This window comes from Balearica regulorum, chromosome 2, assembly GCF_011004875.1.
Source record: "Balearica regulorum gibbericeps isolate bBalReg1 chromosome 2, bBalReg1.pri, whole genome shotgun sequence".
Lineage (NCBI taxonomy): Eukaryota > Metazoa > Chordata > Aves > Gruiformes > Gruidae > Balearica > Balearica regulorum.
In genome coordinates, this window is record NC_046185.1 from 123,036,514 (window position 1) to 123,064,257 (window position 27,744).

General features: G+C 39.3%; 1 protein-coding gene across 3 annotated transcripts; it reads right to left on the minus strand.

Moving 5' to 3' along the window:
- Window positions 1–612: 612 nt before the first annotated feature.
- On the minus strand, window positions 613–27,174 carry GPD1L (glycerol-3-phosphate dehydrogenase 1 like). Of its 3 annotated transcripts, none has more exons than XM_075745736.1 (8): window positions 27,054–27,174; window positions 21,837–22,014; window positions 20,311–20,451; window positions 16,484–16,622; window positions 15,197–15,309; window positions 7,313–7,546; window positions 6,810–6,916; window positions 613–3,592 (listed from the first exon to the last, which is right to left on the minus strand). In XM_075745736.1, exons 2-8 carry the CDS (start codon window positions 21,942–21,944, stop codon window positions 3,496–3,498), a joined length of 939 nt encoding a protein of 312 aa, XP_075601851.1. In that variant the 5' UTR covers window positions 21,945–22,014; window positions 27,054–27,174; the 3' UTR covers window positions 613–3,495. The 3 variants fall into 3 exon arrangements, with proteins under 3 accessions (XP_075601851.1, XP_075601849.1, XP_075601850.1); XM_075745734.1 differs by having other exon boundaries at window positions 27,028–27,169; XM_075745735.1 differs by lacking the exon at window positions 27,054–27,174 and adding an exon at window positions 25,029–26,925.
- Window positions 27,175–27,744: the final 570 nt, after the last annotated feature.

The window sequence follows — 27,744 nt, forward strand, 5'->3', positions numbered from 1 at the left end:
GGAGATGCAACAGAAAGAAGCATTGCTGGATGCGCATTGCGGGATGCTGATTAGATCTCACAGACCATATTGTCCAAGACCTGAGGTAGTGGCTGTTGCCCTGTGCTGGGAGAGTCTCAGACAACAGGCAAGACAGGGCCAAAGGTAATAAGGTGTTTGGGTGTTTTATAGCAAGCTTGTTCTCTCACTTCCAGTGGATCTACAACACATGCATCTGGTGCTGAACTATAACCACCTCCAAATACAAGGAACATGGTGTAGGACAGCTGCAGTCGCACAGAAACCGAAGGAGATTCAGAAATAAATGGGAAGTAACTGCGCAATCGGTCACCTGCCCACCAGTGCCCTCCAGTGGCTCACACAGCAACTCAAGGCACTGAAGACAAGAACCTGTTTCAGAGGTCAAAGACAGCGTAATCGTTTCACTAATGGACAGAAAGGAAAATGCTGATGGCTGGATGTCAAATAGCTCTTTTTAAAATTTCAGTTCTCGCATGGCAATCTCATATCTGCTATCAGTTCCTACCATATCCATAAAAACCTACATTCCATCAAGTGAATAAAATATTAATCACAAGCTATGTAAAATAAGACAACAGAAACCAAAGTGACTTCCAAGACAAAACTGTTTATTGGTACTAACTCTTCAAATGGGTATACATTCACAATCTTCAAACAAAAATCAGTACACGTCTCAGGCAAGTTGAGTACGTATCATTAGAAGATAATGCCTTCCTTCATCATTAATGTTCATAAATCAAGAATTAGTTACAAATTTATGACCTCGTATGCAAAAACCTTACACAGGGGTTAGTATTTTCAGTAAGACTACCCTGGTACTAGGCAAAACAGAGTGTTTGTAGAACAGGATTCTAATCATTCAGTTCCAGTATCACACCACAGTCTTTTAATGAGCAGTAAATATTAGTGGGGGAAAAATATCTAGTGCCAAGCTGAATGTTCTCAAGCACTGAAAACCAAATGCAAATGGTGAAGTATCTATAGAAGTTTAAATAAATAATTTTAGTTACTGAAACCCCACTTTTTGTCTGAAAAGAACAAGAATATCATTACAGACTGGAGGAAAGAATTCCATAAAAACCTTTTCTCAGGATTTGCCTTAGAATAGGCTTCTGTATAAAACAAGAACAATTAAGATTTTGGGGTTTCAGTGGTAGAAGTAGTATTGGAATAATAAAGAAATAATCTTAAAATATATATTAATTTACCACATTTAGCTCATATAGCCCTTTATGTATCTTACAAAATGCTACCGTTCTACATACTGTACGTAAAAAAAAGTTTCTATATATATGTATATATACACATATAAAGGCAAAGCCAATCAGCTTGGTATTGAAAAAAACACCACAGAGCATAAGCAGACACACCAAAAGTTATGCAGTAATGAGGAGTGTATGCTCCACGTGTGCGTTACTGTAACAGTACTTCCAATCTTAACACATCCTTTTAATTGTCTGAGCAGAGTGCTTACTCCAAGTCAGCTCTACCAGTGATTTTCTCAATTGCCACAAACATCCAATGTTACTTAACCTCTAGTCATCTGTTATATTTAGCACTAAATCAGAAATAAGGCAAAACAATTGTTCTCATCGATGACTATCTGATGACATTCACAAGATCTTCCAAAAATTAATGCAAAACATTAAAGGAGCAAAAGAAAAGGTACCCCTGAGCTGAAGCATCTTCCTGTCTACACAGAGCTGCCCCAATGCTCACCTGTTTCAGAGGAATCCAGGCTACCTAAGTATGACAATTATTCCCAGGCATCCCCTTTGTTTTAGCACGTTTTGAATGACAACTTAAAGCTTCAGGACGGGTTTGTGCTCACAACTTCCGGTCTAAAAACATCACCGAGAACAGTGAACAACAGTTCTGATACTGTTCAGAGGTTTGGAGTGGATATTCAGAGCAGATGGGCATTCTTGTTGAGCTCTGGAAAATCCTTGATGCTAACCCTTGTCTCCCAGCTGCAAGAATGAGTCCTCTCTTTAAGTACCTACCATATATTTTACAAAAATCAGTTTAGTATACAATAAAAGCAAGACATTTAATTTATCTGTCTTCTCCTGCATCAACCTTTAAAAAAAAAAAAACAACCAACAAACCTAACCAAACAAACCCCACCCTCAAACTCCATAAAATCACAAATTTTCCAATAATAAATAAAATAAACCTCCCTCATAAAGCAAAGGTGCCTAGTTGAGATACCTGGGGAATAAGAGAGACAGATGCCTTTGAGAAGCTTTCTGGGAGACTGGTCACAAAGGACTTGATCTAGCACCCATTAAAGTTTTGTCCAGTGAAAGAGTAACTTCAGAATTCATCATTTCTCTGGGGAGGCTGGTTCAGGACTACAGTCCAGTTGACAACGGTCACTGGCAGGCACTGAAATGAATGCAGTCGGCGTACTGGCACATAACCCTTTTGACAACACGAGCATGATCTACCAGGGAATTTCCCAAACTTTCCTTGGAGTGTTGTGTGGAATGCCACACTTTATAGCTGATGGTTAAGCTAGAAACACAGCATGACAATTTTGAGCAGTGGATACCCAAGAGTATCCTTCCCCACCCACCAAACAATAGCAGTGAAGAATGACCACAGAATGGTGGTCTAAAATGACTGAAGACTAAAATGAACCCTAGGCTCCAGGGTTCAGAAACCCCAGGTTAACATTTCCCACTTGTTTTGGGGAACGGGATTCTAGAAGAACCTAGCACCTGGCAACAGCAAAGGAGAAAGAGAAATACAAAAATGCAAGGATTAAAAAAACAGAAGGGGAGGTAGTGACCCCCTTCTAGCATATTCCCTTTAAAACAGTGTAATTAAAAACTTTAAATTCACTTAGAAATCGGCTTCAAAATAGTCTGACAGTTTTAAAGACTTTCAAAAATCAAAATATTCTTCAGAGTTCATTAAAATATCCCTTCTAAATAACTGCTACCTCTTGTTTTGCATTAATATTGCTTAAATTAATATAATCATAAACATGCAGAATGCTAAAATTTCAATTTGTATGCAGAACAAAATCAAGTTCTAATAGAAAGACTCCTAATATTTCAAGGTTACAGGCTTGATTCAGTCTCCATGAAAACCAGTGGGATTCTTCCCACAGTGTGCAGTGGATTTTGGACTAGGCCTTAATAAGAGACAACAAAACATTGTGTTTTATGGTGTAGGAACACACACAAAGTACACTTGTGTATACACACTAGATATGTAGCACAACCTTTGCATTGTGCATCTTAAAACAGTTGTATTTTAGCCAGTAAAATGACAATCACCAAGCCAACACTGCATGCTATGCCAAATGAGGCTGCGTAACAAAAAACCAATACTCATTCTGAGACATTCACGGTGCTACTGTTGCCTAGTGAGCAGCTTTGAACAAAGCTTAATGATACATCCACTTGAACCCAGATACAAATTTGAAAGGCAGAAAGCTGTATTAGTACGATGGCTCGATTGATTTTATATGTGCTCTGGATGACTCTGAAGGCAGGATATCATCTCTCTGACAGGCTTCCCTTCATAGCAGATTTGATACACAGCAGTGAATAGTGGAAACCTGAGGAAATAAGTGTGGGGAAAGCAAATGCAGTGTAAGTTTATTCTGTAACATTTTCTTAAATGAAAGAAATAAAATGGGGTGAGGAGAGGGAGGGGAAAGAGAGAGACTGAAAAATCAATTTATTTTAGTATTTGTCAAGCGCTAATGCCAGGCTGAAAAGCACTACATAAATACAGAACCTACATGCATCTCTCAAATTAGTCACTCTCAGAAGCCTAGCTAGCTATAATAGAGTCTGCAGCATTCATTATGTATGGCACAACCATTAAGTGATCTAAAAAATTAAAAACACTCACAATCTTTCCTTGACATTCTTACAGTGGTACTCACCTACGGTTAAAAAGGATGACTGGCACATCAGTTATGCATTATCTCTGAGCACTAATTTGATAATACAATTGCAGAAGATGGCACAAAGAGACCCAAGAAGAAATTGAAGGTCAAGTTTTTAATAAAAGTCCAAAATTAAATGTGGATTTTGAAACACTAAATTCTCTCTCTCTCCTCTCTTTTTTTTTTTTAAATTGGCCATATTTCCAACAACCTTCAAATTATTCAGGCTTCTCTGATAATCTGAAGGTTTAGTACAGCCAAGATGCTTTACAGAAATTTATATTTGCTTTCTGTCCATCCTGGACAGTGACAACCAGACAAGTTCCATTTTCATACAGAGCCTGGTGAATTTTAGGGATTAGTTATCTGTTCACCAGAATAAATATGCCATTTCAGTGTGGCCTTTTATATTGATAATTTTAGGGATTAGTTATCTGTTCACCAGAATAAATATGCCATTTCAGTGTGGCCTTTTATATTGATAAATTGATAAATTTTGACGAAACACACTAGGTTATTTTGACTGAAATAAAAAACAAGAAACACTGGAGATGGTGAAATAGTTCATTCCTGAGGGATTGATGATCCATTTCTTTTGGTTTATTTTTGTGGAGAACAAGACAAACATAGCAGCAACGGCAAAAACTATTTCAGGTCAATCCAACTGACTTGATTTTTGTTTTTATTTCATCAGTAGAACCAAAATTAGCATACAGCCATATAGCTGCTCTTTCAAATCCAATGCTACACTGTTTAGGCTGCAAAACCCTTATTAGAAAATATGCAGGAAAAAAAATAAATGCAAAGGTGTAACATATGCGTCACTTATCACTCATTTTGTATAACATGGAGGGGGCTGAATTTGCTTTTACCGTAAAAACTTAAACGTAGGCACTAACATAAGATTTGTTATGCCTGTGTGAGATTTCATAGAATCATAGAATGGTTTGGGTTGGAAGGGACCTCAAAGATCACCTAGTTCCTACCCCCCTGCCATGGGCAGGGACACCCTCCACTAGACCAGGTTGCCCAAAGCCCCATCCAACCTGGCCTTAAACACTTCCAGGGATGGGGCATCCACAACCTCTCTGGACAACCTGTGCCAGTGCCTCACCACCCTCACAGTGAAGAATTTCTTTCTAACATGTAATATAAATCTACCCTCTTTTAGCTTAAACCCATTACCTCCTGTCCTATCACTACACTCAAATTTCACTAGAGGCAGCCACAAAACACATGAACCTTCTGAAGCAAAAGCAAGTTTCACACAGCTTTAGGTACAGCACAGGCAGTTACTTCCCAGTGAAGAAGTACCACTACTACAAAACACCTCTTGATACATAACTCTTGCTGTTTATCACAGAGAACATTAGTCTATTGTGCCCAGGTCTGCCACACTTCACATGGGGAAAGCAGAATTAAGGCTGACTGCAGGCTCAGGGCCAGCAAACTCCAAATGGAGCTTAGGTCCGAGCACATTAAGAGGGCTAGTTCTACAACTGTTGAAATGAAAAAACAGATTGCACTATAAATATCAATAGGCATCAACCCTGCTACCCAGGCTCTTCTACTGAACTTTGACTTTTGCGTATTTCTGCGTAGCCTTGGGACTCTTTATAGCATGAGAGTATGAAATTTTACTCCTACTAGACTCTTACCTCTTCACTTTGAAGCCATGGCTGGTTTACTGTGTTTTGCATTTTTAAGTAGTAGCAAGAGAGCTGTTTTCAAAAGTCTTGTTGAATGAGACCCTTTCACAAAGAACTGACATATATATATATATATGGTATACCAAACAGAAATTAGCAACTCTACGTTTTCATATTTTTGATTAAAAACACAACCCCAAGTCTTCTATAATATATTCTATTTGTTGTAAGATAGGGGAAAAAACAACCAATCAAAAAAAAAACCCCAAACACAGCATCCTGTCTCATTTAGGGAATCATAAACAGCAAGGACTCAAGCCAATATTTTAATTAGATTTTTTTTTTTTTGCAGTTAGCTTAATTACTGTACACTGCAGGACTTGGGTACTTTACTCCCAAAGATAATGTTAAAAAATAAGCAATTTAATGCAGCTGATCCATTAAAACTAGACTTTAAAAACTGCTTTGGAGAAAAAAAAAGTAACAAGGCTTGGTCTTCTGACTGGCAGTCATTTATTTTCTGCTTTCGCCTCATCTACAAACAGGAACAGATAGAGATAATGCATCCCTTAATCTCATAAGGAGACAACTGTGTGGCTTTAGGAATTATATATGTTCTGACTCAAATTAACACAAATGAAAAAGCCAGGACAACCTGCTTAATTTCATGCCACAAAAACCTGACCTACACAAGCAATGGCAGGTTTTATCGTAAACCAAACTCGAAGTCACATTAGGAAAGAAAACTGCAGTACCTAAGCTAGAACAGATGCCGACAGAAGCAGCCACTCTATTCAGCTCATCAGCTATAAACATCCTTAGTAACAAAGATCCTCTCCTTGGAGATAAGCAATGAATTTACTACTATGAAACGAGCTGTAGAGCCTCTTCACAAGTCTTTTTAGGAAGCTCAGCTTCTATTTTCATGTATTTTATTCTTTTCACATGTTAAAACACACCCTGCTATGCTTTTCTATGATAGCAGGAGGCAATAATACATTCTGTAAACAGAAGGGCATTCACAAATTTAATGTTACACTATTAACTTTATACTGATATTATTTTCAGGTTTTATTCACTTCTCTCTGATTTTAACTGGGGATTAAGCAACTCATTACAGTGATTTTCTTTTTGGCTATTACCTTCATTAAGACATCAAGACTAAAAACGCAAAAAGAGTTATGGAGATAAAGCAAGTTCCAAATATCTTCTTTTAATCTGTTCTTACTTACTTTTCCAGCATTCCTTTCTGCTTGAGGATACGGTACACTTCTGCAGAAGTCTGCGGTCCTTGTAGTTTCTGACCATTCAACATTTCTTGCTCCAATTCTTCAATAGACTAAGCAATGGGGGAAGGGAGAAAAGGAGAGCTGTGACAAAGTTTTCATAAACCTGACAACATCATCTGGATGGAAAACAAAAAGATGTTATTGAGGGCTTTGCCTTTCTCAAAAGTGTATATATAATACTCTCCTATATTCTTGTTTGTAAATATTCTCCTTCTTCAATGTGCATCTCCCAACATCTTATCCCTCCAGTTTGTTTTTTTTTTATTCACCCCTCCTTTTTAACACCTTTACGCTCATTCTAGCCTTGTAAGAAACTCAAAAATGAGGGGAAAGAGAAGGGTACTCACTCAGTACAGCTAGCATGTCTCGGATAACTGCACTATTACGCCAACAAACCAGGAGTGCTTGTACGTACAACAATGGATTTCACCCAGTGCATAAGGTACCTTTCCAGTTTTAACAAACGCTTCAGCTACACGTCGATTCCGGCCACCGTAACATGTTGTGATGAGATCAGCAACTCCACAGCTCTCCAGGAAAGTGGCAGTAGACACTTGTCCTTTGCAAAAAATTCTGGCAAAGGCAATCATCTCCATTAGGCCAAGGCGAATAACGGCAGCTTTGGTATTGTCACCACAGCAAAGGCCATCACAGAACCCAGCTCCTACTGCTACTATATTCTAACAAGAAGAGAAAAAAGCAAATGGGAAATGAGTCAATTATGGCTTACAGAATCCTAAGAGACACCAAAAGACAGAGTGCAGATGTCCTTAAGAATTGCAATCACTTTACTAGTGTAAGACTAGGTTGTTGTTTTGGGTGTCTTTTGGGTTTTTTTTGGGTTTGGGATTTTGAGGTCTATTGGATAACCTTTAAAAAAATAAAAGAAGGGAAAAAAAAAAAAAAAAGATGACAAGTCTTAGATTACTAAGTACTTCCAAGGATAAAAGCATAGTTACAGCTCTGGAACAAGTTGCCCCAGAGACTGTGGAGCTATTATTATTGACTATCTTTAAGAACAAGAAGGTTACACTACACCCAAACAGGTTTTTATCCAGATTGAGCTGTTCCTGCCCTGAGGTAGGGGTAAAGTTAGACTGACATCCCACAGCCCTTCTATCCATATTTTCTTTATGATTAAATACTGAATCTAAGAAACATTCAGTGACTTCCATACTGATATGCTAAAGGACCAAATTCAGCCAAGCTAATAGTATTCAGCCCTTTTACGTATGCAGAGTTCCTATAACAGTAATAGTTAATCAAGGATTCCCAAAAGGTTCATGACACAGGCAGACCCTTCCTAATCAAAAAATGTTATGGGGTTTTTGGGGTTTTTTCCTTAGTCCTGGTGACAGCCTTCTACAAAGAATGTGCTGTTTCTTCAGCTATACAGTCCTTTCTTTGGTTTACGAACATAGAGATTAGTTGAGAGGTGTTTGAATAAAGTTACTATAACAGCTATTTTCTGGCCTGGGAGTCAGAGACCAGCCATGGTTCGTTTGCCTCTACCAAAAAGACCCAAAACAACCCTATCAAAACTCAAAGCACTCCAAAAAAGGTGGCATTCTGCTGTATTGATAACGCAAACATGGAAGGAATAGATGTAGTGATACCTTTCTGCATGCAACAGCAGCAGCAGTGACGTCAACAGAAACCACAGGAGAACGAACATGGCAGCTAATGTAGCACCCAATGCAGGGGAAAACCAACCAACTAAATCAACTGTAACTGTTGCTGAAGAAACAGCAACAGTCAGAAGTTGCTAATGAAAGCAATAGGCTGATTAACAGCCAGCTTTCTTTTGGTTTTTGGACCATAAGAACCAAAAACTGCAGGCAGCTGCAGTGCTGCGTGGCCAGTCATGGCTAGGTGACTCTGAATCAAATGAGGTCAGAGGATGAGTCATTGCTTTTTGAGCAGCTAGCTGAGATCTAATGGTGACCTTAAAAATTGCAGGCAGATATCTCAACATCAGACCTGAAGCAGCAAAAGACGATGACTTTTAGGCTAGTACTTTAGATCATCTTGGCTTAAATCTTGGCTGTGGTGATTAAAAGTATGTTTTCATCAGACACCTCTCACAGAGCAACCTTCAATATTTGTTCATTTGGTGGCAAAGCAAGAGGAAGTCAAACAGATTAAAAAGTTTTCAGATGGGATAACCCATTTAAATAGAATTTACACATACATGAAGCCTGCAAGTGTTTAACACTCAGCTAAAACCAAAAACATTTTTTAACAACCTCTGTGCTTTTTCCATGTACATCTTGAACACTCCAATACTAAAGCTGCCCCTTCTCTCCAACTATGCCTGCTTTGACTTTACTTTCCACTTTGAAGTGGCCTACCTGATCATAATTTACAGTATGATTTGGCCCATGGTATTTTGTTGTCTACTTCTACTTTTTGCAATGTTTGTCTTTGGAGCAACAGAAATACTGTTTTAAGCAAGTCATACCAAGACTAGTTACTTCTGAGGAAACAGGGTAGGGAATGAGGGAAGTTGTGAGTCTAACTGAAACACTAAGCTCCTCGTTTTTATAATGTCCCCATTGTATGTTCTTACACATAGTTTGCAAATAATGAGGAAACAATACAACTGATTATACTCTAGAACACACACCCATGCCTAGGAGTCTTTTATATCCTGGTCTACATAACCCTCAGGCCACAACTATGAATTTACAAGGTCTACCATCTGGTTTCATTTAAATCCTTGAAGAATCTATGACAACTCCCTGGTGTCTAATATACTGTAAAGAACTGCATTATACCACACTGAAAGTTACACCTTACTGAAAGACCAGCCACTCCTTTTAAAAACAAAACAACAACAAAATCTCACAAAACTTGAGACCGAGTCATCTTTCAGTCCAAAACAAGCCCAAAAAAGGCAGCTTGGTACTCGGAATCTCTGGGTGCAGGCACTAAGCTGCATTTGTTTCAGGAAGACGCATAAGCAAAATGCAAATTAACACGAGAGCCTAATGGCACTAGCACTATAGCCATCCTCTGAGAAGCAGACCGGGGGGGGCAAGAATCACATACCTATGTGGCAAAACCATCTTGCTGTATCTGATATGGTTGACCCTGAATGCTGCCACTGCCAAAGCCTACACCTGAAGCTAAAAGAGCTCCTGCAAATGCAATGGGTATACATTTGTGCAAGAGGAGAGCGCCCATGTTTCCATGAGCTCAAAGACTGAGTGTATTTGTATACGCAACACGGGGGTCTGAGAGCCCAGTAAGCAAGGATGACTTTAGCCTACAGACAAACTTCTTGTTCCAAAGGTTCAAAAATACTGTCACAACCACCCCAAAACGACTGCAACACAATGCTTCTCTTGGCCTGAGGGATTCAGAGCTCTCAGAACCACTTCATCTTGAGCAAACACATTTCCCCACCTCGGCATTAACAGTTCTTTACATTAAGGCACATATCCTGTAAGTAAGATGCACAGGGTGTTTTCATATTGCATGTGGTTTTAAGCGACTAAAATACTTTGCACTAACAGGCGAGTCTTTAGCTGGTCTGGTATCTGGAAGCTGGCATTAGTCCTAGTCCTAGTTATTCTAGAACATGAGCAAGGACTGGATTCACTTATTTTATCACCAGGATAGTGAAGCTATGCTCCAGAAAAGAAATGGTGATGTCAGGCTGCGCTCACAGTATGTGTCAGAATAAATGAGAAAAAGTGTCTTTTACTTGCACATGACCTGCTGCAAACATACCAGAGGTCACAGACACAAGGTCAATAGATGACCAAGAAACCAAGGCTAACAAGTCTGCAGACTTTGCTGACAGATTGTTCTCTTACACAGTCAGTGCTCAGAAATACCCAATTTACAGTCCTACTCTGTTTACAATAATTTGTGGAGTGCTCATGAAGACAGCTTCAGAGGCCATTTCTGAGGCAACCATTAGCTCTCCATAACAGATCATTAGAGAACTAAGCAGAAATGTTAATTCACTGGGGACATCCAGCCTTCTTTGAGGTAGTGTCACAGCTCAGCACAGCCTGCTTTCCCTCCTACTTACACATGAACTTGGAGCAGCTCCTTGCTTCACATCATGGCTGACAGAGGTCAAATGAAGATGACTCAACAAATCAAAGACAGTATCAGCAGGACTGTCAGAAAGGTTAAGCATAAACTGCTTGCTTGCTCCTGGCAAACTTGAATGTAAATAATGGATTTATTTTCCACTTAATCTCAGGAAAGAGTAATTACCACAATCGACTTCTATACTACCTAGACTGACTATCCAACAGTGACTGCCATAAACACACTTTGCAGGACCACCTTTGTAAGTAATAACGCTGGGTTACATAAGCTGGTAAACAATAAATCATCATTCTACTTCTCACTTCTTTGCTTAAGGCTAAGCTGGAGCCATAAGATTTAGAGATGTGCCTGAAGGAACCTGAAAGGCAACCACAGCTGCTGCTCCTTCTCCTTCCTAAAGTAACTGTCACCTCTGTCTTTGTCTTTGGCTGCTGCCATTTAAGGGAGTTTAACTCTCCAGATCCCTGAACAAATACATCAGGCTGCTGGAGCATGGCCATTTTGCCATATCCAGAGATTAGATTCTCACTTCACCTTCCGTCTCTCTCACCCCTGTCACCGTTGCACTGGGTTAAGTGATTCCAGTTGAGTTTACACCCAAGAATGCAGCTATCAATGTTTATATTGCCTCTCAAGTATGCTGCTAGGTTTATATACCAGCTCACTCTTGCCTCACTTCCCTGCTGTTTGATTGTAAGGTCACACACCGGCACAGGCACTAAGGACATCTCAGTGGTGGTACCTTGGGTCTGTGCTACTCTGCAGTATCACATCCATCAGCATCCAGGAGCACATCCATATGTATGCACAACTGCACAGACTCCTCTTATAGGGGTGTCAAAACCTTTAAGCACTTCCTGGGAAGGCTCCTTCCATCATCTGGCAAATGGCAGCTGGAAATTGTAGGTGGCCTTGGGTCAGGCTGCCTGTAAAGCCAACTGGACACCTTGAAACTGAACTATCCAAATTTGAAGTTTGTTAATTTCTGACCTCAACCCTTAGAAAAGGTCAACATAAATAAATGTGAAATGTGCTTCAGTCCTCAAAAGAAAAATAATCCTATTGGAACAAAAAAAGTGCTTGGCATGTTCTTCTCTAACAGCCAACAAGTTTCTGTAGACAGCTGTTCTTCCTCAGTGTCATCAGATTTTGTAAAGTGACTGCCATTGCCTATTCAGCCAGTCTCCAAGCTGACGCAAGACTGCAGTTTCACTCGCTGATTTCTGTACTTCAGTACATCTCCATCAGACCATTGTCACAAAATAAATACAGTAAATGAAGTAGATATTCAATATATACATATGCATATGTATATAAATAGCACATGTTCTTTCATGATCACCCAGCTGCGATACCTATTATTACAGTCTGAATTCAAATATGCTTCAAAGAACCAAATTTCAAACCTAAAATCATTATTATTTAAGGGAAAGCTGTGCTCAGAACACTCTCTGTTACCCTTCTGTATTTTTTTCCCAACCTTTAGGCAACCATCCACATTAAAAGTCTTCCCTGCTTAGAAAGGCTTGTGGAAATAAAGAGTGAGGTAAGTATAGACTTTTAACAAGATCTAGTCTATTATGCCAGAAATACTAGAAAAGTCTCCTTTTCCCAAGCTGGTATTTATAGAAAAATGCAGAAGCTAGGAGAACATACTATTTCTCATAGTGTACTATTTCTCATCCTTTGAACACCAATACAGGAGTTGCTTTTACTATTTCCACATCTGAAAAGACACTCTGGACTGGCACGCATACCTGCTTACTTCTGTCCTCTAAGCTGTAGTTTGCAGTGACACTGCTGACATTTTGAATTGGCACTGCTATAGAAAGAGTAGAACCTCTCTTTTTATACCTGTCTCTTCACACAACGCGACTCTGTCATCTTCTGAAATAGGCACTTCCTCCTTCCAGCAAGTTAAATGATGCTAATTTTTACTATTTTTTTCCATGAAGTAACTTTCCAAGTTTAATAAAGTAATGGTCAACTGACAGAAGCTACGCTGTAGATTTTTCCCTAAAAAGAGTCACATGAAGATATGCTTATTTTTCACATTTTTTTATTACAAAGAATATCAATCATAAAAAAGCAAAGCACTTGTTACCCTTAGCAAACAATTCTCCTAATGATAAGAATGTACAACTTCTAAAAAAAAAAAAAAAAAGCTCATTTACATTTCACTGTTTACATATGAGCTTTGCATTTTGCTTTGCACAGGCAATAAAAACGTACCCATCTGTTTAATTTTAGCTTCTTAATTTTCTTTCAGAGGCATACATGTTACCAATGCATTAATAAAATTTTGCAATTTTTGAGTTAAAAACAGCTCAGGAAATTATTTACATGCTGTCAGCACAAGATTCAGGATTAAAATAGAAAGGGTTTTAAATGAAAAATTACTTTTAAAAATATGATTTTAATAAAATTTTCTTTGAGATTAAGGAAGAGGTGTTTGTTTAAAACACATCACCTATACTAGCATGACTGATCTATGCCACTTTATATCAGTTCATGCCTTTTAATCAGGCAAGAAATCCACAGTATTTTAAACAAGTGAATCTGTCCTTAATTTCTTTTTGTTTAGAGCTCATGCCATGCGTTTCTTTGGAAGTCAGTCATGCCATGCGTTTCTTCTCAACTCAGTTAACAAAATACACTGCAATCAAAACCAGAGTGCACAGAATATAGACAGCTTTTTAGAAATGCAATTAGAGAGTTTGGTCTGCAGGATGCATGACAAATAATGAAGCAGGAGGTAGGAATAAAACAAGGCTACAAAGAAAATACACAAGTTTCACTTCAGTATCTTTCCAGGTCAAGAACAACGATTTATTTAAGTTCTTCTGCACTTCCAAAGAGATACTGGTATCTTGCCTGACTTGGACCTTTATAGTGGAGATTGAGTATCTGCTGACTAGCTGCTCAGTTTGATGGGCATGGTCATCTCTTTCATGAGATTTGTTTGGAATAAAAATTACCTGCGACAGAACTCCTCTATCAAGCAAGAATTTAAGCTAGCCAGGAAACATCAGGCTGAGCAGATTTCAAAGAAAAATAAATCTGTAAAGAGTTTTACCTAATTTCATGGGACTATACACAGGGATTTCTTTCCTGCTAACCTCCCACATCACCACAGCATTTTAAAGTAAAGGCTGTGGAGCCAAATTACAAGCTCCACAGTCTTGAGAAATTGCTATAAACACAGTAACTCCAAAGCATGCTATACCAAAGTGTATCCCATTAGCCCAGTGCACAGACCCATGACCTCCTCCTTCTAGGACTTCCAGTATGACAGCTCTCAGGACAAAATTATCAAGAAAACCTGTATGCCAAAAATTATTGTGTTGTTATAGCTATCAAGCTCCTTCCCACTGAACAGGAATCAGAACTCCTTAGCTTAAAGACATCAGTCATTGGCATGGTAACTTTGCAAGTGAATGGTACAGCTTACACATAATTTCAACACAGAAAACAAAGCAATACAAAATAATTATCCAAAAACATAAAAAAACAAAAAATAAGTCAACTTATCTACTAAACCACTACACCCATCAGAAATGCTTCCATGATAGATATCAGATACTATGAACCACAGTCCTATTGGCCAGGATGCCAAGTGTCTAAAGCCTTCCCCTCACAAATGGACTGTGAACTACCCTGAAAAAAATAGTAATAAGAATATGTTTAAGTTAGCCTTTGCTTCCTGTCAGCATCGATTTTGTTACAAAAAAAAATCCAGATGAGTAACTGTCCAAAATAACTTTTTTTCCTATTTAGGTTATTTCTGTATGTGATTATCCACATGAACCTTATGCAGTGTATGCCCACAAAATATAAAACGTAAGAGTGCTCGCATCGTGTAAGTCAACGAAGAGGGGAATGGTTTTGTCAACAGACACAAAGGATTAATGCCAACTTCCTTCTCCCTTTCTTTTTGTGAACACACTGTTGCTAAAAGGGAACTAAAAAGGATTTAGAAATGTTGGCCAATTAGACGAAATCAACACTTCTTTCATGACTGTGTGTAAGCTAAGTGAAAGGTGTAGAAAGAGAACTTGGGAGATAACGAGACAAGGGTCTAAAAGCCAACTCTCAGAACATGCTGCTCCCTTCCGGAGCAGTGGTTCTTCCGGAAATGTTACGTAGTAGTTTTTATATGTTATATAAAGCACAATAAACTTAATTCTTTAAATGAAAATACCCTTTTTTACTACACAGAGCATCATTCCATCTGTGTACCAGCCGCAGCCCGTTAATTTTACCTTCAGAGCACCACAAAGCTCAACTGTATCTGCATCATCTACTACAGTTATTCGGAAGTTTGGAGTCTGCAGGAGTTCTTTGAAGAGAAGGCCATTTTCCAAGATTTTGCTGCCTGTTGAGAGAGAGAAAGGAAGGCTAATAAAGGAATTATTTATTTGGGTATTATTTAGCATTTCCTGTGCAAGCCAAAATACTAAAAACCAGACATAAGGTTGTTCTATCTTCATCCTAAACAGACTCCTGTTTTAAGCGACTGAGGACATGTCTACATTGCAACTTAAAAGCTCTGCACTGAGTTATTCTGGACTTCTTAATTCATTGTCTGCTCAGCAACAGATTCTAAATAACAATTCCATTAGTTCTCTATACTCTTTTTTTGATAAATTTCTTCAAAAAGAAAAGTTAATAATAATTAAAACAAAAGTGAATTAAAAATATAGCAGGAGCAATTCTAACAATTATTTTTAAGGCCTGCATTCCAGCAAAATGCCTACTGATAAAGGCATGTCAAGGTTGTTTTATTAATTGAGCATGTTGCCACTGACAAATGTTTCTAAGCACTAGGAGGTAATTCAACCATTCAAAAAGAAGTTCAATGCAAAAGCTGATAATGAGAGTTTAGAAAGCTAAAAATGCACAGTAAAAATTAACATTGAAAAAATAACATGAACTCTGTGCTATTATGTATGACTACCTGTATGTATATACACACACACATACATGCCTACCTAGACACTGTGAAATCCAAGACTGGGCACATCTTTATGCTGCGAAGGTGTGCAGACATCAACATAGAATTAAAACCATGTCTAGCTTTTGGGGTAGCTAATTATTCTAAGGAATTAAGATATTGATACCTTAAAAAAAACACAACCCAAACATGCATAAAGGTATTATCTGTGACTATAACACCTGAACTGGGGTACAGAGTACATAATGATTTCTCCATATAAAGCCAGGCAGACCCAAGAAAAATCTTAAGCACAGTAATAAAATAAAGCAGTTTGTTATGTGGAGGGTGATAAAAAGCATACTTAGCATTTTACCTGTTAAGGCCACAACCCTAGTGAGACTAGGTAAAATTGCACTCCTCCCTCTCTCTATTCCCAGTATTGTCCTAGTACTTTTGGAAGTGTAAACATTCTAGGAAATTCAACATTGAAATAAGAAGAACCCAATAGTTTCTGCTAACAGTCAACTAATGTTGAAAACAACAAAATTTGAGCTATTTGGTGTGCAACTGTGAGGACATGAGCATGTTTTAAACATTCTACTTGGAACAGTACCTATTGTGGTTTCACAGAACTTCTCTGCTGCCACCTCATTGGCAATATTAGCTCCCATCAGCACACTGATGTCTATTCCCATCTTCTCTCGAATAATGTCAGAGATCAGTTTGAGTCCCTCTGGGCCTTCATCTATTCCCTGCAGCCAACATGAAATAGAATTACTAAAAAGTTATTCATTAGACACAGCAGAGAAGAAAGCACATCATAATTAGTCTTGTCCATGGGTGGGAACTGCAACAAGGCCTATTCAGATAGAGACTAAAGATGACAGACTTGCTACCAGTGAAATTTCTGCTATTGTTGTGACATCTCCAAGCTCTTCTTTTCACAGGAGGTAACACCTTAAGAATTAGCACTAAACTCCCAATGATGGTAACAGCTTTTATTCCGTGCTCAAAGCCCTGATTCTAAGAAGTGCCGAATATTCAGCTTTGTTAGTTCAGAATCTCAGCTACTTACTATCAGTGTATACTTACTAAAACCAGTGAAGCATCATCAATCCACCAGCTGTGAATCAGGCCTGCACCTGGATTTGAAATTGCACCAAAACTCACAAAAGGGCATCCCAATGACTTGTTTTGTGAAGAGGTATCTGAACTGAAATATCAGATTCCCTTGTGTATAATACCAACAACAGTTCACTAGTTGAAACCCAGTTTAATCATTTTGAATACTACTACAAATGGAACAGCCACTCACAGATATGTAGAAAGCTGAACAACTGAGTAATTTAACTTGTAAGAATATTTTTAATCTGTATTTATAAAACACTTTTTACAAAGCATGAAAGTAGGGGCAGAAATAGGACCTTAGAAAACATCACCCCAGAGATTAATGCTGCAACGGAGAAGACAGTCTGGTACCACTTTCTTCTCACAAAACCTTTTTTTTCCTACCCTGCTAAATGTAGACTCCTATTGAGTTTTTAGGACAGGGACATGGCAGATAAGCTACTGAAATGGTCTTTCCTTCCCACAGCACGCCACCTTTTATACAGTACTATTTTTTAATCTTGGGGATTTGGTACTTTTGGGGATTGGTAATTTTGAATTATGACTTAAAGGCAAAAAGGCAGTGTCATCCTCTACTACTTCCAGATATGCATATACACACACTTGCATGTTGCCAGTAGTGACATTTCAGGCAGGCAGTAATTTGCATTTCCACAGATCAGAGGTGCTATTCCTTAAACAACATGGTGCAAACAAGAGACATGCATAAATGCCTGTATAAAACCAGCCAATTAAACTACAGACAACAACGCTTGCATTTCTGCATTATTTTTCAATCTGTATCACTTAATGGACAGCTCGCTCTCTCGTCTTTAATGAGCCATACAGAAAGAATCTGAAAGCAAGCACACATAGACATGTTCTATTTTTCCCCTCACAGTGTCAAAAACGTCCCCACAAAATAACTGTAAGGCCCCTCCTCTTAAGCAGGCAATTAATAAATGGAAAAGCATGCACACATTGGGAAGAACTCCAAAAACGTGAATATGTGCACAACAATTACTCATCCAAGTGAAAGGAGATCAGAGAGGCTTAGGTGCCAAGTTCAGCCCTGCTATGAAACAGATGCAACTTCTGACAAAGTCAAGGAGAGCCGCACGTATTTCTTGCAGAGTTAAATCCAACACTGAATGACAAGATGACAGGAGAAAATCCAAACACCCCTCCCTCCCCCAAAAACCAAGGCTCCAACATGGGAACTTCCACTGGGCAGCGAAGATCTCCAGTCAATGCAAGTCCAATTTTGTGGTCTTAATGCTTGCATCCTCACATGCCTGCCAGAGCAATCTCTGGGGCCTGTATATAGGTAGATGAAAATGAGATTGACGTTGAGGCTGCCTGAAGAGTATGCAGAGTGACCTCCACCTATCCTGCTTCCTGTGCCCACTGCACGTTGTATACAGTTCCTCCCCCTCACACCCACACAATGATTTGTTAGGTTTTCATAGACACCAGTGATCAGAACTTATGTAAAGCAACACAGCTGCAAACGTTTCAATGGGAATGCAGATTAACCAGCAGACAAATGTCTTTTTTACCCCAAAGACTCAGTTTTATTGTCAGATGTTAGGCTCTGCTTGAAGATTAAACTGTCAAAAAAAAAAAAAAGAAAAAAAGACTAAAAGATGACACAGTGCTAACTTGCCAAGCAATTTAGAAAGCACAGAAACAAGACATCCCACTAATGACACTTTTCAGAGCAGAACCGCACTTTAACTGCCAAAGTTAACACAAGCCACCTTAGTAGCATTAGTGTTGAGCATGAGACCACTAAAATAGGACTTTGATGAAAACAGCATAAAGCTGCAAAAGTAGAAGAATGCATTCCTGCCTCCACTACTTAGTTTCATTGTTCTGTTAAATCTTTGCCCTTTCTTCTTAAATGATACTTTTAATGATGCACATTTATGCCTTTTCATAAAAGCTAACATGTAGTTAGCATTCTCCGACAAAGAAATTAAAAGGGGCCTCACGTAATTTCTTAATTTCTTCTGAGACACTGCCTACTGATGCAGTGTCCCAACATGACAGTGGGAAGCTGCCTAGTAATCAACTTCATAGCAAGTGTCACTATTTTACTTACACTACACTAAGTACAGACTTTTTGTTTTGTTGGGGTTTTTTTGTTTGTTTGCAGTTTGTATTAAATTTTTATTAAGATAAGTACCCCTCCCCCCCTTTTTATTTTTAAACATAGCCATTAATCAACACTCCATTAAAGTACTGGTAATCAATACCAAGAGCAGTAATCCCAAGGGAATATAGGCCCAGACTCTGACTTCAGATATGCTGACATAAATCCTCATTTACGCCACCGATTTCACTAGAGTTACTCCTATCACTAAGGACTTTAGAACATAAATCACATTTAGCAAATTAAAGGAGTATAAAGTTTATCTGGAGTTTACAGAAGAAAGAAGCATAAATGGACAACTTCAAAGCAATAAACTTAAGGGCATCTAGGACAGCTGTGTTGTTTTGATGCTATGCATTCAGCTCTTAACATTGCCTTATTTTATCTTTCTACAATATGAAAAGTTTTTCTACAAAATGCAGCAAGTACACTTGAGAAGTATTATTTTTTCATACTTCTCAGCAATATATCAGGTCAGGACTAACAAAACAATAAAGATTTGATGGGCTTAGCTAGCCAAACTAAAGAGACAAACTTGCAGTAAGTAGTGACGGGGGTTTTGTTCTTTTTTAAGCACAGATCCATAGATGTATCATTTTCAGTAAACAAGGGAATGTGTGCTGAGAAAATGGCGTACTCTTAACTAAATACAAAGCAACAACAAACCACGAAAAAAGAAAAAAGCCCGTCCACATTTAAAAACTCTCCTGCCATCAAAACTACAAAAACACTCCAGTGAAACACTCCCTGCACCTCTGCCCTCTCCTATTTCCTATGCTCGAACTCTCTTTTTGGGCCATGCTGAACAGACTCTTTTGTTGCAACATAATATTTGATATGAACAAGACCACTATCCTCTCAGTCACATGAAATTCTCTCAGCAGTCCTTAAAATGATCAACTCAGCGTGTGGGATGTGCATTAACAATCAAAGCATTATGCTCGTGCTCTGTTCTGCATCTAATGATGTGTTTGGAAACAACAAATAAAAGACTGGAAAGCTTGGTGGTGCAAAACATATTCACTCCCTCTTTCTTTTTAAAAGTCTGACTAAGACAAATTCCAATCTTAGATCCAGAAAGGTTTAATGGAACAATCAAGTGAATAATACAAAGAGACATTTGTATCAAAATATCAAGTTCTCAGTTATTAATGCATGGTATTTATTATATATTATACCTTTATGAGAGTTATACCGAGCGCTTTCTTGGGTACTCGTCCTGTGATTTCATCGCAGACTTTATGAATGAACTGATGGGGAATGACAAAAACCAGCAAGTCTGCATCCTGTACAGCTTCATTAAGGTTTGGGACAGCAACCTGTGTAGTTATGAGAGAGAAAGGCCACATAACTTAATAAAATGAACACTACACACAAGTGTTATCTGGTAAGTAAAAGCACATTTTGGTCTTGTCCTGAATGCTACAAAATACAATGCTTCATCATTGAAAATAAGCAGTAACACAAACTTCCCATAAAAGCAAAAGAATATAAGCTTTCAAACAAGCTATTGCATGTCTCGAAAGGGGCGTCTGCGCAGCCACCAGCATGGTTAGTGCAAGGAAAATTCAAAATGCTCTGTAACATTCACACAAGCACTGAGTAAGAAAATATAAAATAAGAAGCTGCCTTATCTTTGACAAAATAATCTCAATTTTTGATAAATTATTGCATGCAGAAAAGTAGTTTCTTTACTTAGTTCCCCATACACTCAAATTTCTTCTCCAGGCCTCTTACACCTACTAGTTTATACTCTCTTTCTCTGTACTCATAGATTTTGTTTACCCTTTAAGGTGACCTACTTTGAAGTCACCTGCCAGACTCCACTTTTCCTAACACTTGATGACCATCTGAAAATAACACTCAGGTTTACAATGTATCAATAAGCTCAGCCTATTGATAAAGAGAATGAACTCCAACAAGCAGGTAGTGGACAGCAGAAATACCACACTTGCTGAAGGCTGGGGCAACGGGATTTCAGCATTATTGTTAAAGAGAAAATTGCAATGCACAGCAATTCATGGTTTTCCTGCCCAAAAATCTCTACTGAGTTGTTAGCTGCTGCAGTCTCCTCCTATAATGTTTTTGGTGCAATTGTCCACCTGCCCACCCACCATCATGTTACACAAACACAGAACAGATGTGGAGTCCCACTGTTCTGCCCTGGCAATACTACATCTAACGCGCTGATCTGACCATACATAGTTGAAACGCAACTGAGAACCGGATAAATGGCAAACAGCTTGCAGTTTGCTTGAGAAATACTCTAGCTCTCATCCTGTAATACTTTCTGAGACTTTCAGAATACTTGAAATTACTTCAACTCTCCCTTCCAAAGGGAGCAATAACTCCCTTCCAAAGTTGAGGACAATTTTTTTTTTAATGGGTATGGTCAGAGCTGTTAATCTTGCCTTTGTTTTCACATTTGCTTCCCTATACAGAAGTTGAAGTAACATAGAGACAATAATGAGACTGGAGGGGGGGAAAAAAAAAAAAAAAAAAAGAGTATATGCATTTGATTTACCCACCTGCATAACTGAATAATCTTACTTGTTCAAATCTCTGATCTCATCAGTAAAATAGCATACAGTCTGAAATACTATAAACCCTAAAGCTGTTAACAAAACAAATTTCTACCTCCATTCACAGCATGAGCAATATTCCCTCTCCTCCATAGCCAGAATTTAGCTTCTGAGCCTCTTACCACATTATCTGGCAGCTTGTATCCAGGGAGATATTTCACATTTTCATGTTCATTATTTATTATATCTGTCAGTTTTCTCCCATTAATATTCTCCTCAAAGACCCACATCTTCACTGTGGAAGCAAACTTTTGCAATTTTTTTACATTATTGCCTATTATTTTGGCAACCGCAGAACCCCTGCAGGAAAGAAAACAAAAATATTCTTAAAAAAATATTGTGCTCTGAAAGAGAGAGATGGTCTTTAAAATAAACAGAAATTCACAGGTTATGAGACTAGTTACTATGTAGCATTTTTGATCAAGTAAAACAAGTGGAAAAATACACCAGTCATTCACATCTGCTGCATTCTTGCAAATATACCTAGAGTAGGTGGGACTGAAGGATTTATTGAAAACATCTTTACTTATTTTGTCTGCTTATTGGCTATCCAGTGAGAGTTTGGGTTACTGTATTTCCACAAATCAAATAGATTACAACTTCAAAGCAGTGGTAAAAGTGACATACTCAATTTAAAAAAAATGGATCATTTCACCTTTAAGAAACGGGAAGCTTTCTTTGCTAAGATGACTGACCCATCAAGTGCTGTACAATGCAAGATACAAATGCTTCTTGGCTTTAAATGCGTAAGTTGTAAGCTTTATGGTTATAACAAATGATAATATAATATAATATGGTTATATACAAACACTTTAACTTTTCAAATCTAGTTATACTCACCCCCTCCCCTAAATTTATTATGGGTGTTGCCTGTAATAAACTCATAGCTGGCAACTAAACCAAATAGATTCATTCTGTTCCAAGAGCTTTTAATACGGCACAACTCTTTGTGCCATATTAAAGATGTGTGCTATCCAGGCCTAAGGTCACTTGCTAAGTAGTGGCAGAAAAAATTACAGTATCTTAAGTAGACCTTCTTCAGTTAAACCATAAAACTGTATGTCTTAAAAGACTAAGATTTATTTCTCTAATAGCACTTCACACACTACAAAATTCCCCTGGGTTCAGCAGGTGATACAGAAGCCACAACAGTCAGCCACCTCTTATCAAGCTCATATTCTAGATCCGCATGCACAGAGTGGTTTCTGCTGCAATGGTAGACAACTTACCAGCTCACCCCCCAAATTTCAGATCCACACAAACAGTAAGAATCATATTTGACACAGCACAGTTATGTGCTCCTAAGAAAGTGCTTTGAGTTCCTTTAACAAAAGCACGTTTACTACTGCAGATTTATATACAAAGTCTGGATCCTGGCAAATTTCTCTCTTCAGTTCTGAACTCCACTACACATTCTGTGTGCTTAGTGTTGATAGAGGAAGACAGAAATAACTGATTCAGCAACTGTCTGACTGGGATTTTCAAACAGTTTGCCAGTGTAAAGTTTGGCAGCATATACTACTTGTTCAAGACACTAATTCCATTACTATTTAACATTTAAATGCCTTGGCTGTCTGTTTTTCAGTCTTTGCATGTAGTATTAAAAAAGTGAGTATTTGTCTCATCTTAGTTCCTGAATTCAAGAACATTGTCCTGATCCCCTTCTCTAGTTCCTCATTTCCTGTTATGTTGCAACAACTGTTGTACCACTAAATTAAGCAAGGTCAAACAACTGACATCAAGTCTAAGATTGCTCTATGCAAGGTGAAATACCAGCTCTGACACCTGTTTATCCAACAGGCAAGGCTCTCTTCTGTGTCCTAATACCCCTCAGTGAGTACTTCTGAAATAGTTTACCGGGATGTCTGGCTCACCTTGTATACTCCTGACATATCACAAGGCAAAGGAATGGGAATTCTTGCCAATTTATTCCTAGCAATAACAGCTCTAGCGTGAGCCAGACTGCAAGACTTGGTGCCTGCAGCAGCTCAGTTACACAAGAAAAAACCACAGTGAAAGATTCCCTCATACACCTTAACCCTGGCATGCTCTGAGGGATGGTTAATGCTATTCAACTAATACAACAAACTAGTTGCATGCCAATGGCAGTTCTCTTCCTTGCAATGAGTACCACAGGTACACCCAAATAAAATCACATACACTTCTTATTTAACACTTCTGAAGAACTCTATCTGACCTCACTAAGCAAGACCATGCACTTTGAGTCCTGCACTTCACTGTTAAAATGTATTATAGTTGGTCTGCTTTTCTGCTCATCACTTTAAACGTTAAGTACAAAACTCAGAAACTCCTAAACTTGCCCCGATACCAGCATTAGTGGACATCACAAATATGCAAATAATATTATTTGCTTTAGCTCTACCACTTGTCCCTATTAAGATCACCTCAGTTAAAGCCACAATTCTTACCTCCCATTTTTCTACAGCAAGTTCCTCTGTCCTGGTAACTTCCCCTCTCTTCCCAACCTCTACAGTTTCCATTCAAATTGGCCATCAGATTAATTAAGGACTGGTTTAGCAAAACAGGGATAAAGTCTGGCTATGCACATCTTGTTCACCTGCCCTGGAAGTGTTATCAGAAGAGCAGGCTATAGTACACACGTCTGAGGCAGCGTTTGCAGTGTTTTAACTGAATCTGGGCACTGTCCTTGAATTCTGAGGCTCCAAGGCATATTCCCAAGGAGTACTCTCTTCACATTCAAGAAAGCTTATTTTATCCCCTATCTTAAAGATCCTAATACAATCACTTATCCACCAGGTGACCAACCCTAAGTGGGGCAGGGCCAGCAAAAAAGCACAGCTCCTGCTTTTCTATGCCCTGCGAGCCATCTGTACGGTCCCATGATCTTCCATCAGGTGTTGAGGCGACCTCTGCCAAGTCAACTTCATTGTTAAGGTGACCTTCCCCTCTAGCAAACAGACCAAACAAGTCTGACTGGAAAAGTTTATCATCCAAGGTGATTGGCTCAACCCTTCTAAACTGTCACCTGTCGTGCCAAGCTCCTTCAGTGTTGTTTTTCATCCCAGATATAGGTTAAAGGACTGTGAGAAGGCAAAAGACGTCTGTACAGTTACTGGCACTTGTGGGACAGAATCTTCTCACACAGAACCCCAAAACCCCACAGTCTCCAAACTGCTAAAGATTGCCAAAACCCCACTCAGTTCAACTGCTTACATGCTTACAATTTAGGTAATACCAGTCACACACTCCCGTAATCCAGCCTTCAAAAATATACAACCCCAAAGTATCAAAGATAAGATGCATGTAAGTGCTTCAATTTCTTTTCTATTTACCTGCTTTTAAGCATTAAATCCTTCCACTTTAGACCACAGGCCCCAGTTCAAAAAGGCATTTACATGCACACAGGTGTATTTAGTTCAATGGTTGCATATATTATTGAATCAGAGTGCTCTTTGCAGTCAGGGTTTGATGTCTGTCATCCTTTGGACTTCAAGGAAAGAAACCACCTACAGTCTCCAAGAATTATGGTTTTCAGAAACATTTAGGAGGGGGGAGATGGGAGATCTGTTGCACATCATTTGTAATTTAACATTTTTGATTACTTTGGTTTCTGCTTTCCTGCCACAAAAAAAACCCCCCTGCCACACTGCTATCACATATGAAAATAAGGCTATCAGTTATTTGAATACATTTATCCCCAAAAGAAAGAAAAACGCTGATGCCCAGTAATAGCATTATCTCTTTCCTCTCAGCTTTGCAAATATGGGCATTTTGCCACTCAAATAGCCATCCCTTTAGGCAGGAGCTTTTCTTGTTATTAAACTGATCCAATGAGGTGAAAACAAAATATATATGCCCATGGTTATTACTAGTAGATAATATCTACAAAATCCTTTTGCTTCTGCAAGCATGTTTCACAGTAAATCAAATACAAATGCAGTCAAACTTCTGTAAAACTTTTTTGCTAGATTTCAAGTATGGGAAAAACAGCAACAATACTCCTAAAAGACAGGTCTAACTGCGTAATTTCCTTCTGACATATACTGCAATACATAGTATCTCCCTGTTCATCTTATAAGCTAAATGCAAGCAAAGCAAGAAATGCTGCACTGAAATGTCAGCCATTCCCTCACAAGCCATCACAAAGGAAACACAACTTAGCAGTTACTGATATTTTTAACTATGCAAAACAGCACCAAAAGCCAAATGCACAGAGGGGACAGGGGGTGAGCAACAAGTCTAAGATCACTTTGACAAGACTGCTAAGTTTTGTTTTATAAAATGCAGTACCTTGCTCTAGACCAAACTCCACTGAGTTTAGATTTAACATCTTAAAAAACGTTATCAAAATAATATATGCTTAGCATTAGTAATTGAAGTGACAAACTGTAAAGATACATTTATATAATACATTGTAATTAACTTATTCATTGTAAATAGGGACTCAGGTCGTAAACAGTGATCAGGAATGGTAGAGAAATTGAAGAGGCAAGACAAAGGATTATTAATATGATACTCCTCTTGGAGAATTATTATAAATCTATCGCTTCTAGAGGACACAACACTAAGCTTATTTGCATCTAATTATAAACTAGTGATAGATGCAGCAATAAAAACCTTGTCTCAAGCCTTCAGTGTGCCTCAGCATAATCCATTTTAAAAATAAAAGGTATGCGTCTCGTAACCCTTCTTTGAACTACCTTGGAAAACAGCTAACATAGGAAACCCCGAGCAACACTTTCGGAGAGCAGACTTGTTACAGAAGCCCTACAGGCAGCGCTTAATTAGCAATGACCTGCTAAACAAAATAAAACAAAACAAAACACGTTATCTTTAACGTCTATGTCACCTGACATCGGACAAAACCACACAACAAAATACCAGGTTAAAAATATCCTAAAATACTTCTTCACGGAACAGACGGGTGCCTACAAGCACGCCAAAACAGCGGGCTCGATTCTGCCGCTTTCTCCCTCCGTTTACTTCAGGGAATTGCCTCTGCCTCCAAGGGGAGACCGAGGGCCTGGAGAAGCCCACCCGTACGGCACAAGCGCGCCCAAAAGCCGGCCACAGACCAAGCCCTGCTGGGAGCTACGCTGTGTTTCACCACCAGCACCGAGGCCGTCGCCTCCGGGGTACGGCTGCCCTCACCGCCGTCACTCCCGAGGGGAGCGCGGCCACGGCGCGAAAACCTCCGGCTGCGGGCCGAGAGAACGAAGGCGCTGCGCGGGAAACGACAGCAAGGCCCGGACAGGCACAGCCCCAGGAAAAGTCGGACCGGGGCCGCCGCTAAGGTGTCAGCCCTCTCAGGGCTGCCGCCGCCCCACTCACCAGTTCCCCGAGCCTACGATGCAGACCTTGAGGGGCGCCGCGGAGAGCGCCATTGCAGCGCCAACCCGCGCCCCGCCAATGGCCGCGGCGATGGGCTCCGTGAGGCGACTACCTCACACTCTCCCGCCCTCCGCCGTCAGGGGATCGCCCTCGCCTCCCTTCACCCCTGCGGCTTGCCGGGAAGTGTAGTTCCGCCCTGCGTCGCTCGTTCTCTCACCCTTGCCGGCTCTGTGGAGGGGTCGAGGGCTCCCGCCACGGAGGGAGCATCGCCCTCCGTGGCGGGAGCTGTCGACGGAAACTGGCAGTCCCTTCGGCCATATCCTTATTGTCACTGTTTTCTACTCAACTATAGCATACATTCCAGTCACATATGTCACAACAAAACTCTTTGCTCTCTCTTACTGTCGGAGCAGGCACTGAGTAGCTTCAGAGTAAGTCAGTGAAGCGCCCAGATGTGGAGGAACCAACATATCCAGCAATGAAGCAGGTCAGCCCAGGGGGATCTTACTGAGAGAAATACCAGTGTTTTCAAATACTCTTTTCCCCACAGCTTTTAGTCAAAATCATGTTGTTCTCCCTCTCCCATGCTTCTTCAGGGGGAAAAAATGCAGGTGAGTTGTCAGTTTGGTCAGATGGTTTTGAGTCACTGTGATAAACTTTTGTCAGAGTTGTATCTCTACTGACACTTTCAGCTGTAATTAATAATAACCTGGAAGC

Excerpts from the sequence above, each read along its gene's own strand:
- GPD1L (XM_075745734.1), bottom strand. The coding sequence starts at position 27,080 with ATGGCGCTCTCCGCGGCGCCCCTCAAGGTCTGCATCGTAGGCTCGGGG. Across the intron at positions 16,623-20,310 it reads TCGGTATAACTCTCATAAAG|GGAATAGATGAAGGCCCAGA; the intron begins GTATAATATATA and ends TGTTGGCTGCAG. Across the intron at positions 7,547-15,196 it reads AGCTTTGTGGTGCTCTGAAG|AATATAGTAGCAGTAGGAGC; the intron begins GTAAAATTAACG and ends TCTTCTTGTTAG.